The sequence below is a fragment of the Wyeomyia smithii genome, chromosome 2, assembly GCF_029784165.1.
Source record: "Wyeomyia smithii strain HCP4-BCI-WySm-NY-G18 chromosome 2, ASM2978416v1, whole genome shotgun sequence".
Classification (NCBI taxonomy): domain Eukaryota; kingdom Metazoa; phylum Arthropoda; class Insecta; order Diptera; family Culicidae; genus Wyeomyia; species Wyeomyia smithii.
Window position 1 is genome coordinate 116,789,027 of NC_073695.1, and position 13,676 is coordinate 116,802,702.

The 13,676-nt window shown below is 39.7% G+C and overlaps 1 protein-coding gene across 1 annotated transcript in view; it reads right to left on the bottom strand.

Moving 5' to 3' along the window:
- LOC129720993 (glutamate decarboxylase) overlaps nucleotides 1-13,275 on the bottom strand; it is a 60,701-nt gene extending 47,426 nt beyond the window's left edge. The window contains exon 1 of the mRNA XM_055672997.1: nucleotides 12,827-13,275. Coding sequence (XP_055528972.1) covers nucleotides 12,827-12,890 — 64 coding nt within the window. The 5' untranslated portion in view covers nucleotides 12,891-13,275. The remainder of the gene's footprint in view (nucleotides 1-12,826) is intronic.
- Between the last annotated feature and the right edge of the window lie 401 nt (nucleotides 13,276-13,676).

Genomic DNA, 13,676 nt, shown 5'->3' on the forward strand with positions numbered 1-13,676 from the left:
GTGTTTCTATGATAGGTATTACACGGTGCCCCGCTGGACCATTATTATAAAAAAATTGTCCACTAAATCCATTTATGAGGGTCAATTCTTGATGTCATTTTACACCTCTGGTTAAAATTTAAAAAAAATCTACCGACCTGATCTCGAGAAATCTCGATTTTAGGGTATTAGTTAGTAAATTTCAAAATAATTCTTATTCGATTCATGCAATATCACGACATTCATCCAAAAACTTGCCCAAATCATTTTATGCCAAAATATACTTGTTGGTGTTGCTACAATTATGATAATTCACCAGTGACTTAACTCTCCAAATTGACATAAGTGTGTTATTTGTATGGCTTAGTGGCTAGTTTAGTTTAAATATTACGTTCTGTGAATTGAATGGGAAAAAATAATTTAAACTTGTTCTGTTTCATACAAACCCACACACAAACACAAACAAACACAAACAAACACGCACTCACATACACACACAAATATTCACACATGCATATATATTACACACAAATTTTGAAAATTATGTATTATATTTTCCTAATTAAAAAGAGTGATTAAAATATATATATATATATATATATATATATATATATATATATATATATATATATATATATATATATATATATATATATATATATATATATATATATATATATATATATATATATATATATATATATATATATATATATATATATATATATATATATATATATATATATATAACAACCGGTGCAGGGGTCTCCGTCCCGTAAAACCTGGCAGGCCTTCCAGTACGTTCCAAATTCATCATTGCCCGGTGGGAACCGGGCAGGAGTGGGATCAGTCCTGACTTGCGCCGGTCGGGGGTGTCATAGTTGCTCATAAGGCGCTATGGCAGCCGCCCCTAGCCATGGCCTCACTGCTTCTGCATAGACTACCATGGGACCAGATAGGCGACCACTCCAGTATGGATAAGGATAGCAGCTGGAAGGGGGACCCACTTAACAAAAATGAACAGTAATAATGAAGATCAACAATTGGGCGCAGATGGGTTGAAAAACCCGTTTGCACGAGGAGGCATCCAGAGGTCTCCGCCGAGAAAGGCGGAGATGGATGCAGTAAAGGACGCCTGCGAAGACGGCAAAGGCAGTACGCCTACCGGATCGACGCAAGACATTGCAGTGGCTGGTCCACTGTTGATAAAGGCGGTCGGAAGACAGCGAGACACGCTACCGAAGGTAGTAGCGCTGTCGGAGCAGCTCGATGCCATAATCGAGTTTGCGAAAAGTCGCACCAACACGACGAAGTACCTGAAGCAGGCTCTCTACATGCTTCGGTCCTCCGTCGATGCTGCGAAGAAGGAGCACGCCGAGCTCAAGGCAAGAGCGGTGGCTGCAGAGAAGAATGCAACGGAGGTGACCGGAAGGGCGACGAAGTCGGTCCAAACGGACACCTGCATGTTTGCAGCGGTTTGCGCCTCCGGGTCAGCCGCAAAAAGAGCAAGGCAGTCTCCGGGGGAAGCCCCCGAGAACAGCAAGAAACGGTTGGTTGTGCTAAGCCCGCGAGATAGCACACCAACGGCCTCCAAGTCCGCCGAAAAGTCTGCCGAAGTGGCAGCTACGGGAAACCCTTGGGTTACCGTGGGAGGAAGGAAGCGCCAAAAAGACAGCAAGCGCAACGACGAGAAGACGACAAATCGTCCAAAAATGGGAAAGAAGGCGCGAAGCAGGGGCGACGCCCTCATACTCAAGACGGAGGGGTCCAAGTACTCCGAAGTCTTGAAGAAAATGAGAGGCGAAAACCAGCTCAAGGATCTGGGAGCGGATGTGCGGACCATCCGTCGTTCTCGCACCGGCGAGATGATCCTTGAGCTCCGTAAGGATGCTAAAAACAAGGGCGCTGCCTACAAGACGGTAGCCGAGCAGGTCCTCGGGAAAGATGTGCAAATTCGGGCACTCACCTCAGAGGTGACTCTCCAGCTCAAAAACCTGGATGAAATCACCGAGAGGTGCGATATTGCACAGGCCCTCAAGGAGAAGTGCGGAGTGGAAGTAGCCACTGAGGTAATTCGCCTCCGAAAGGGTCCAGCGGGGACCCAGGTGGTCACTTTCCGGCTTGCATCGGCCGATGCAACTCTGGCCCTGAAGACAGCCAAACTTAAGGTTGGCTGGTCAGTATGTCCCCTGAGCATACTCCAGCAGCCGGACGTTTGCTTCAGGTGTTTCGAGGGAGGACACAAGTCCTGGACCTGCAAGGGGCCCGATAGGAGCCAGTTATGTAGGCGTTGTGGTGGTGCTGGCCATAAAGCTAAAGACTGCGGGGAGCCTCCCAAGTGCTTGGTATGTACTGGAAAACGGGACGCCAAGCACTTTATGGGAGGCCCACGTTGCCCAGCCGGTAAGGCGGCCACGAAACCACGGGCGTGAGGGTGACACAATTGAACCTGAACCATTGCTATGCGGCACAGCAGCTGCTATACCAAGCAGCGTCTGAGTCGCGGTCGGACATCGCAATCGTATCGGACACCTACTGCATTCCTCCCGGAAACGGTAATTAGGTTGCAGATAAGTCCAGTACGGCGGCCATATGCACGACCAGCAAGTTCCCGGTTCAGGAGGTTGTGTCAACCTCAAATGAAGGATACGCGGTTGCCAAGGTGGACGGAGTGTTCTACTGCAGTTGTTATGCTCCGCCGCGTTGGTCTATCGAAAGGTTCACCCAGATGGTCGATTTGTTATCTATGGAGCTGACGGGACTAACACCCTTAGTAGTGGCGTGCGACTTCAACGCTTGGGCTGTTGAGTGGGGAAGCCGCCGCACGAACTGGAGGGGTCAGATCTTGTTGGAAGCTTTGGCAAAGCTCAACCTAGATCTGGCCAACGTTGGAACCAAGTGTACATTCAGCAGAAATGGTGCGGAGTCGATCATCGAGGTGACGTTCTCCAGCCCAGGACTGATCGTGAACTGGAGGGTAGACGATGGCTACACCTATAGTGACCACCAGTCGGTCTGCTATAGCGTAGTCCAGAACGTGAGGCGGCAGGCGACGGGTAGAGCCAATACTCCGACCGTCCGCGGGTGGAAGACATCGCATTTTGATGCCGAGGTATTTGCAGAAGCAATGAGAAGAGAGCGCGAGGGGGGCAGTTGGCTCCGCCCGAGTGCTGACCAATTAGTTGCCACATTATCGCGGGCGTGCGACGCCACCATGCCTAGGACCCGCCAACCTAGGAATGGTAAGTCACCGGTATACTGGTGGACCGACGCGATAGCGGACCTCCGTAGCGCGTGCCTCCGTGCAAGACGGATGTTGCAACGTGCACGTACCGATGCACAGAGGGTAGAGCGCCGTGTAGTATTCGGATCTGCAAGATCGGCGCTTAAAAGTGCGATAAAGGCGAGCAAAAGGGCCTGCTTCGATAGGCTATGCGCGAGTGCCAATACGAATCCGTGGGGCAACGCCTACAGAGTCATAATGGCGAAGACCAAAGGCGTGTTGGCGCCTGCAGAGCGATCACCAGCGATGCTGGAGCGTATCATCGAGGGATTCTTTCCACGACACGAGCCAAATCCTTGGCCTCCGGTTGCTGAGTCTCACGTCCGACGTTCCAGTATCTCAGACACAGACCAGGGATGGTCGGCCAACCTGCCGGGCATCCAATCCGTGAGAGACGGCAGCCGTGCAGAGGTTGTGGAGGAGGTAAGGGTTACGAATGAGGAACTCATCGTGATCGCCAACTCCCTAAAGGTGAGCAAGGCACCGGGACCGGATGGAATCCCGAACTTGGCCATCAGGACGGCCATGATCTATTTCGAGCAGTCATGCAGAAGTGCCTGGATGACTGCCTCTTTCCGGACAGGTGGAAGCGACAGAGATTGGTGCTGTTGCCGAAGGCTGGGAAACCGCCAGGGGACCCATCGGCATACAGACCTATCTGTCTGCTGGACACTACGGGCAAGGTGCTTGAGAGGATTATCCTCAACAGACTGGTGAAGTACACAGAGGGTGTAAACGGTCTGGCAAGTAACCAGTTCGGCTTCCGGAAAGGTAGATCCACGCTGGATGCTATTCTCTCTGTCTTGGCAGAGGTAGCACTCCAGCGTAAGAGTTGGGGCATTCGCTATTGCGCAATCGTCACGCTTGACGTGAAGAATGCATTCAATAGCGCCAGTTGGGACTCCATAGCGCTCGCGCTTAGGAGCATCCACGTACTGGTGTCGTTGTTTGGAAAATTATTTCCAGAATCGGGTACTAGTTTACAACACGGAGGAGGGTCAGAAGTGCGTCCCAATCACCGCAGGGGTACCGCAAGGTTCCATTCTGGGCCCGGTGTTGTGGAATGTCATGTATGACGGGGTGTTGAAACTAAAGTTCCCTGTAGGGGTTGTGATCGTCGGTTTCGCAGACGACATCACGCTAGAGGTCTACGGCGAGTCGATCGAAGAGGTCGAGTTGACGGCCGCGCACTGCATACGCAAGGTCGAAGACTGGATGCACTCTAGGAAACTGGAGTTAGCGCACCATAAAACGGAGGTTACGGTTGTGAACAACCGCAAATTAGAGCAACAGGCGGTGGTCAGAGTCGGTGACTGCACCATTACCTCAAGGCGTTCCTTGAAGCTCTTGGGGGTTATGGTTGACGATAAGCTCACATTTAAGAGTCACGTCGACTATGCCTGTAAGAGGGCTTCAACGGCCGCTGCAGGACTATCTCGAATGATGTCCAATAGCTCAGCGGTATATGGCAGCAAGCGTAAACTTCTTGCCAGCGTGGTTTCGTCCATACTTAGGTATGGTGGGCCAGCGTGGTCCAAAGCGTTAGGTACCAACAGTCATCGTCGAAAACTGGAAAGTACCTACAGGCTCATGTGCCTGAGGGTTGTGAGCGCGTACCGTACAGTGTCATACGACGCAATCTGCGTCCTGTCCGGCATGATGCCTATCAGCATAGCCATTAAGGAGGACGTAGAATGCTTCGATCAACGTGACACAAGGGGTATACGAGGCACCAGAAGGTCATTCTCGATGATCAGATGGCAGCAGGAATGGTCCAATTCCGCAAAGGGTAGATGGACGCATCGACTTATTCCGGACGTATCCGGATGGGTCGGGAGGCGCCATGGAGAAGTTAACTTCCACTTGACACAGATTCTGTCAGGTCATGGTTGCTTCAGGCAGTATCTACACAGATTCGGGCATGCGGGGTCCCCCATGTGTCCCGAGTGCGCGGATGTGGAAGAAACTGCTGAGCATGTCTTCTTCGTGTGCCCTCGTTTTGTGCATGCGCGGAGCGACATGATGGTAGTGAGCGGGCCAGACACCACTCCGGACAACCTAGTTCGGAGGATGTGTAAAGACCCAAACATTTGGAGGGCGGTTTGTACTGCCGCCTCTCAAATAGTTTTAGAATTGCAAAACAGGCGACAGGTTGACCACCGACACGCCAGTGTTAGCTAACGGCCAGTCTCCAGGTTAGTTAGCTAAGTTAGCAAAGAGATCTATAGAACCAAGAGGGTGCACAGAGCACAAAAGCCGCTCCCCGAAGCAATACCTAGCGGTGGTCCCGGGGAGTATTATGGGCTGGAGACTGGAGGGGTTTTAGTGGGTCCGGTCACTGATTCAAACCAACCCCACACTCCCTGAGGTTGGTCACCTCAGGGGTTTGGATGCAAATTTACCCTCCACCTGAAAAAAAAAAAAAAAAAAAAAAATGTATATATATATATATATATATATATATATATATATATATATATATATATATATATCTATATCTATATATATATATATATATATATATATATATATATATATATATATATATATATATATATATATATATATATATATATATATATATATCTATATCTATATATATATATATATATATATATATATATATATATATATATATATATATATATATATATATATATATATATATATATATATATATATATATATATATATATATATCTATATCTATATATATATATATATATATATATATATATATATATATATATATATATATATATATATATATATATATATATATATATATATATATATATATATCTATATCTATATCTATATCTATATATATATATATATATATATATATATATATATATATATATATATATATATATTTATATATATATATATATATATATATATATATATATATATATATATATATATATATATATATATATATATATATATATATATATATATATATATATATATATATATATACAATAAGATAATTTAGCCTCCTTTTCCTTTTCCTTTTAGTGTGTATTATTGAATTTATTTTAGAACAAGAAAGTCGAATCACCAAAAAAGTGCATTTTGGACATATTGGCTTTTACGTCAACCTTGCAAGAAAGGCAGTATAAGCTAACACATGTGATTACTGTTATACTCAATCGAGGCAGTTAATAAGCGATCGTTGTAAATCTGGAGTTTTGTTCAGTTGCCAAATCACGTTGAAATTAACAGGCTCGGAAGCTTGTTCATTGTGATGGCCAAGACCTCTTCCAGTGTCTCTGCAGAACTCTGGTACAGGGTACTTACTTAGCCCTGGAAAGATAATCTTATTTTGACGTGAAATTGATGCGTAAATTTTAAATCATTTAAAATGCAAGTTTTTGTTTAAAATTTAATATTGAGTGATCACTATGGTGGTAACACATCGATACATAACAAATACCAGAATCTAAAATTGACGCAGACTATCTTTCTAGGGTTACTGATGTGGTATTTTGAAAATAACGGAAGTTGTAGCTTTTCTCAGCTGCTGGCAAAATCAGAAATTGTCTCTTTGAACCCATGCTCGAGACAAAAAGAAAACCATTTATCATACACTGTTCTTTCACTATCCACAACCTGGGAATCGCACTAATAATTAAAAATTTGATAAAGTAGTAGAAGCCAAACATTTAGCAGCGCTTGTCTTTCCAATAGCGAAAATATAATACATAATTTTCAAAATTCGAGTGTTTATATGTATACGTGTGTGAACATTTATGTGTGTTTGTGATTTTTTGTGTGTGGATTTGTAATAAAACACAATGATTCATTTTTCCACATTCACTTCACAGAGAGTAACATTTAAATTAAACTAGAGCTACTAAGCCATACAAATAACATACTTAAGTCAATTTGGAGAGGTCAGTCAGTGGTGAATTATCATAATTGTAACAACACCAACATATATATTTTGGTATAAAATGATTTGGGCAAGTTTTTGGATAAATTTCGATGATATTGCATGAATCGAATAAGAATTATTTTGAAATTTATTAACTAATACACTACAATTGAGATTTCACTAGATCTATTAGGTGGCTTTTTTAAAAAATTCAACCAGAGGTGTAAAATGACTTCAATAGTTGACCTCTATACTCGGATTTGATGGACAATTTTTTTTATAGTAATGGTCCAGCGGGGCACCGTGTATTAGTTTTACCTATATTAGCGGGGTAGCTCAAGTGGGAGTGAAACCCAACCTCAAAAATAAGGTTGAAATAGTTACTGATAACGGACGAAAACCCTTTTTATGTGCAAAACAAAAACACTTTCTCAATTTGTTAACATTTTACATGTATTGTTTGATTGAAGATTAAGACCTTGCTTACACTCAATATATTTTTCACATTATCGTTACGTGAAATTTACTGTTCTTATTTATTTTCTGTCATTTTGCATAATTTATGTGACAGACATAACATCTACGTGAAAATCACATGCATACTATATTTTATCACGTAGCATCTACGTGAACTTGGCAACGTCAAACAGAATGAAGTATCGCGTGAACTCTCTGTGCGAAAATATACAGAAATCGAAATGGCGAAGCTGTTGTCTGATTCAGTCGTTGAACGTAAAATGGAATTTCTGGATGACTTGCCAATAAGTGAGTTTTAGAAAAACCATAAGAATCGGACATCGAATCTTGAGCTTATAATGTTCGAATGTGGCGGGGAATTACCTGAACATAAACCGTTGCAGCTAACAGTATCTAATTATCGCCGGCAAATGTCGTAATATTAGTCATTTTTTAGGCTGTTCAATTTATTTACGAATTGGCGATTTTGCATGCCCGTGCGATTTATCAAGCAACATAGTTCGATAACTTCTGAAAACTATTTTCAGTCTCTTAGGAATTTAGGAAACCACAATTGCAAATTATACGTTGTAGTTGAATTCTACGTAAAACTCACATGAAATGCATATGTCTACTAAATAAGATTAACAGGATAAATCATCTCATCAGATCATGATGAACTCAAATGACAATTACCTACACAGTGATATGACAGTGGAAAATATTCACATAACTTTTCCGATAATTATAACGTGAAAACTATTTTGAGTGTAAAGTATTCCAGGTTTAAATACATTAAAGGGGGAACCCTACTCTGGGATGTTGAAAAATAATAAACTTTCGTGTTTGTTTTTGAGATTAGTAAAGCGGGCAATGTGCATGCATTCTCGCAAACTGCATATATTGCCCGCTTTACTGAACTTAAAATGTAAGTCATATGACAAAAATGAATTTAGTTCGTAAAGCATTTTTGAGATGTTTAAAGTAAAGTGAAGTGTTCGGGTATTTCGTTTATTGATTAAGGAATATTTGAAGATGCATTTTGCATGTCGTGAATGCATACAGTGAGTATTACGCTGTATGTAAAAACGGGTTATCAAACTTGTAACATACTCGTTTTTTGATTATTTTTTTTTTCATGGAAAATCACTGTTTGAAAAATCATAAAACAATAAAAAAATTCAGATATTGAAAAATGGCTATGCAATGAGTTAGATCATATATTTTTACATGCTAGAAAAAGAACTTCAGTCAAATCGGTTCAGCAGATGCTGAGAAAAACTTACCACCAATTGAAAAAAACATGGTTTCGAGAAAACGCTGCCAACAGCGTAACTAATACTCACTATATTTGCACCCACGACATGCAAAATATATCTTCAATCAATAGTCAAAAAATCCGAACTCTTAGCAACTCAAAGCATCGAAAAATTATTATTTTTCAACCTTCCAGCATAGGGTTCCTTGCCTTGGTATCAGAACATTCCTTCAAGTTTATAACCTCGCCTGTTGACATTTTCCCGAATGTGTTTTTAGTGTTTTGATAGGAATTAGAACTTTCTACGAACATAATTTTGGAAACCTGATTTTGGACAAGTTTTTACCATACTACAGGTCAGGAGGTAAGAGATTTCCAAGATCGTTAATCTCTCTGCAAAATATTAGTTCTCTATGACTTCATTAAATTAATTAATTAATTTTTTGATTTTGATATCTAATGTTATTTTTAACGATATAATTCTAACAAACATTGTCTAGAAATACACAAAGCATCGAAAATCGCGATCCAATCGACATCTTATTTCGTCTAGGTTAAAATGATGCTTCAGTGGTACCCCCACAATATGCTGTACAAATATTTGGTCACACATAACCCGATTATCCTCACTTTAACGGATCGTTAGGCGCAGTCGGAATTGAAATCAGCCATGCGGCACACGGTGACATGTTTTTGATTTTTCCGTATACAGAGAATGTGTATTTTCTTACCAAAGATATATTGTTTCCCCTTTTGTGTTGAAGGTAATATCTGTACCATTTTTGTAAGCGAATAAAAGCAGCCCGTAACCGAATTGCTTCTGCAGAGGGTTGTATGAAACAAGTTAAAGCGCTTGTGTTTTAGGCGATTATAGTTTTTTTGGTTAAAACTAGAATATAGTTTGGAGTATTTTAAATTTAATAGATATTATGTGTTTATCAATCAACGAATTGGAAAGTTAAAATATTATATTAGGTATTAGTAAGAACATTATAAAAGATAATAATTTCTTATATCAAAAACAGTCTGGGATATTTCAACAATTAATCATCCTAATAACTTTTCCTTGCTTGACGATATTGTCATGTCCTGGTGACGCTCAACCAAAGCCGGCGGCATTGTTCTGTTAGTCAATGCACAGTGGGGCGACTCCATACAAAGGCTGGCCAAGCAAAAAAACTGTCCATAAACGCGACAAAAACTTGGTATTTACATAATTTTGGGGCGCTGAACACGAGTTTGGCATCAATTTTTTGTTTGGGGCCGTCCATAAAGCACGAAATCCAATTTTTATTATTTTTTGGCACTTTTTTTCCTTTTTTATAGAATTATATGATCTTTGACCACAAGCAGTGCCACCAAGCGTCCTCTCCATTGAAAAAAAAAAGTTATTTATGGACGACACCTCGAACTAAACAAATTTTGCCTAAATATATGTATTTTTTATAAATAAAATAAAACAACATAAGTAATACAAACTAATTACAAATTGAAATGATGACCATCATCATCATCATCTTCCGCTGTGATCGCTAATCTGTTGTTGAATTGTTTCCAGAAAATTTGAAGTTCACTATACTTATCAGCAGGAAAAATGTCTTTCGCTGCAATTTTCATTTTTTCTAGTAATTTTCGATGTTTCACTGTTTCATATATATGTTATCTTCCTAATCCGGTTTCTATGGTTGAAAGAGGACATTTAAATACATGTATAACATCATGAATTGACAACTTACTAGACATTGAATTAGGTGGTGCCGCTGAAGTTGAAGGCTCCATAATAAAATTCAACGAATTTATGAATTTGAAAACTAAGACACTGGAATGACACAACGTTCTAAATGAATACGAAAAGATGCGGAGGGCGACGACTGTTCTTTGTTTTTTTCTCATAAAGCAAAATGTGTGCTTTACTTTTGTATGCAAACGAGTGCGAAGCAAAAGCAATCTTCAAACGGGCTATTGTTAGCCGGGGTTTGATGGTATGAATTTGCTGCTAATATTTGACACTTCAATCAGTTTAGCGAATTTCATGATCATAAATTGAAAAGGGCTGAATGTTTTTAATACTGTTTTAAATTTGCAAAAAGTGATAAAGTTTGCCATAATTAAAATTTAATAAAGATTTGTTTACTGTTTTCTTGTTTAACACTTATTTTATAACTTTTCATTGATAAGTTTTGTGATTTTTGTCCAAATTTATATTTTATCCTTACGGATTGAGTACGATATCATAAATTTTCATTAATGGGGTATCATGGTTATGATTAAAATTAATCCTGGATGAAATTTCAACTTCAAAAATAAAAACTAAAAAAATCTGCTATCACTTTTTTCACTAAGGTGAAAACTTGCGCAGTTATGCGCAGCAGCGGACAGTATGCATTTGAAAGCTTACGTTTTTACCTAAATTTTGAATGTAGTCACAACCGTGGCAAACTGCGGCAACTAAACTTTTAAGCTACTTTTCTACAAAAAATCACGTTTTTTTAAATTTTTTTTAGTGTCAGGCCTACTATAACCACATTTTTTTAAAAATTTTCAATTTAAAAATTTTTTGGTTGATGGCCAGCGATTCCCCACTGTGCAATGGGTCGTTAGTCATCGTCCTGCAGGCTACCTTTGCGACGCTTGAAAAAATTATCCAGGTTATGAATGAGATGAAAAACTACGTTAAAAAGGTTGTTGAAAGTTACAGGTTTGCGTTGAAAAAATAAAACACAGGTTAGCAAAAATTAGTTAAGCCTACCAAGGTGCTGAAGTTGAAAGGATTATTTGAGGTTAACTAATTCGTTTGCTTTTAAATAACAAATTAAGAAAAATTAACGACCGTGGTGGAATTCTAGTTATTAGAATTTCATGACATTTAACCGGACCTGATTGTCTAAAAGTAGCAAATAATTATTGAAATAACTTTAATATTGTAACAGCAAAGCCTTGGTGCCACATTTTGTATCGGAACTCAGGAGCAGAGCAATTGCGGAGCTAGACGATACGATTCTACTTGCACCAACAGCCTCTCCCAACCCAGGATTCGTACATACGACGACTGGCTTGTTAGGCCAGCATCGTACCTCAAAGACAGCTAGGAGGGTTATTGTCACAGTAAAAGTAAGGGCAATCGCAAATCTAGAAATTTGTTCGAAATAATGATGATGTCTCGTATATGAATAAGAATAACCTGTACTGCACGGGTCTGGCTAGACCCATATTCGATTTTATATAATGATCCTTTTTTCCTTCTAGACAGTCATAATAATCAATATAAACCAAGCTTACTAAGCTGAGCCCAGCAGATTGAGTAATTATAAAACCTTGAACCTTAAAATATTGAAGACTACTCTTCAAAACTATTCCACGAATTTACCGAGCGTTATCTGGAATATCATATTACGTTCAATAGCTTGTCTTTGGACAAAGAAGTTAGGGACCTACTGTAGTAGAGTACTTTTACTCTGTGTTGTAGTATGTGTGTGGTATAAAAGTCATGTCTACGCATGCGCGTGTTATACATAATCTGGCCAACATTGCTTAGTTATGCCCAAATCGATTTTGACGCTGAAGGTAAAAGATTGTCAGCTTCTATTGTTAGCTGTTCAGAGTGATTCATGCTGATTGTTTCCTTAATAATTTCGGAAGATTGAATTATGTTTATGATTGGAGTGTTTTGAAGTAGCTATGTTGTAATGTATCAGAAAATAAAAAAAAAATTCATCGTTTCATCGTTAAATTCAAGCTATAGGACTTTACAAAAAGAACGCAGTACATAATCACGATATATGCAGATTTTGTAATCTTGCTTCGCATGTCTTGATATTTCTGAGCAAAATGGTTCAAATATTATATTCATATAATAATGATAGTAAAATTATAAATGAATGGTCACAAACTTAGTACACGAAAAAGTTTTCTGCCTCACCACGGTTACGTAAGACGGGGTGATTCAAGTGTGTTATATCATACTTACCCTTCGCTGTGAGCCGTGCTGTTTTGTCAGACAGTTTATATTTGTCCACGTTTATGGAAGTCATTTTTATCTGCTTTTACTTTTACTAGGTTCGATGCTGAGTAGAAACTATTAATTAATATCAAGTTATCAAGTAACTTTTGAAAGCAATGATAGGCGTTTACACTATTTGAAAACTTGAAACTCCAACGTTACGTAACAGTTCTAATACATTAGCTCTACTTAAAATGTTCTATATATCACAATTCTATTAATTGAACAAATCCGTATTTTCGGATATTTTTAATGATTTTGCAGGATTTAATCCCGGATCGCAATTAACAATTTTATAATAATCAGTTTTAAAATTTTCACCACTTTACTACACAGCACCAGGACGGACGATGCAAACAGAAATCTTTCGACTCAAACCGTGCTGTCTGACGTTCTCTCAAGCTATGCGAAAAAGCTAAGGATTCCACATCATGTAAGCTTTCGTATCCAGGTTCGTGAGGAAAAATCGCTCCTATAGCACACAGTGAAAGCAACTCAGTATCGGAATTAAATGTATATGTACTAGTAGATCCTTGGAGACCACATGATTTTGTGAGTAGTTACGTCATCGCTAATATTGTATGTATACAGAATTTTTTACGCCAAACGTTGGTGAAACCAGCGTTAAGGACGAACAGAGGGGGCGAGAGATATGAATCTAGCGAATGGCGCCATCAAACAGGGCGGAGCTTATGCGGTTGTATAAATTAAGGGGAATGCTGCTGAATATTTTATGTACATCCTGCCAGGCTTAGGTGTTTGACGTGTGTGGGTGGATTGTGGGGATTTTCATGGGGGATTTGAGTGGGTTGCGTTG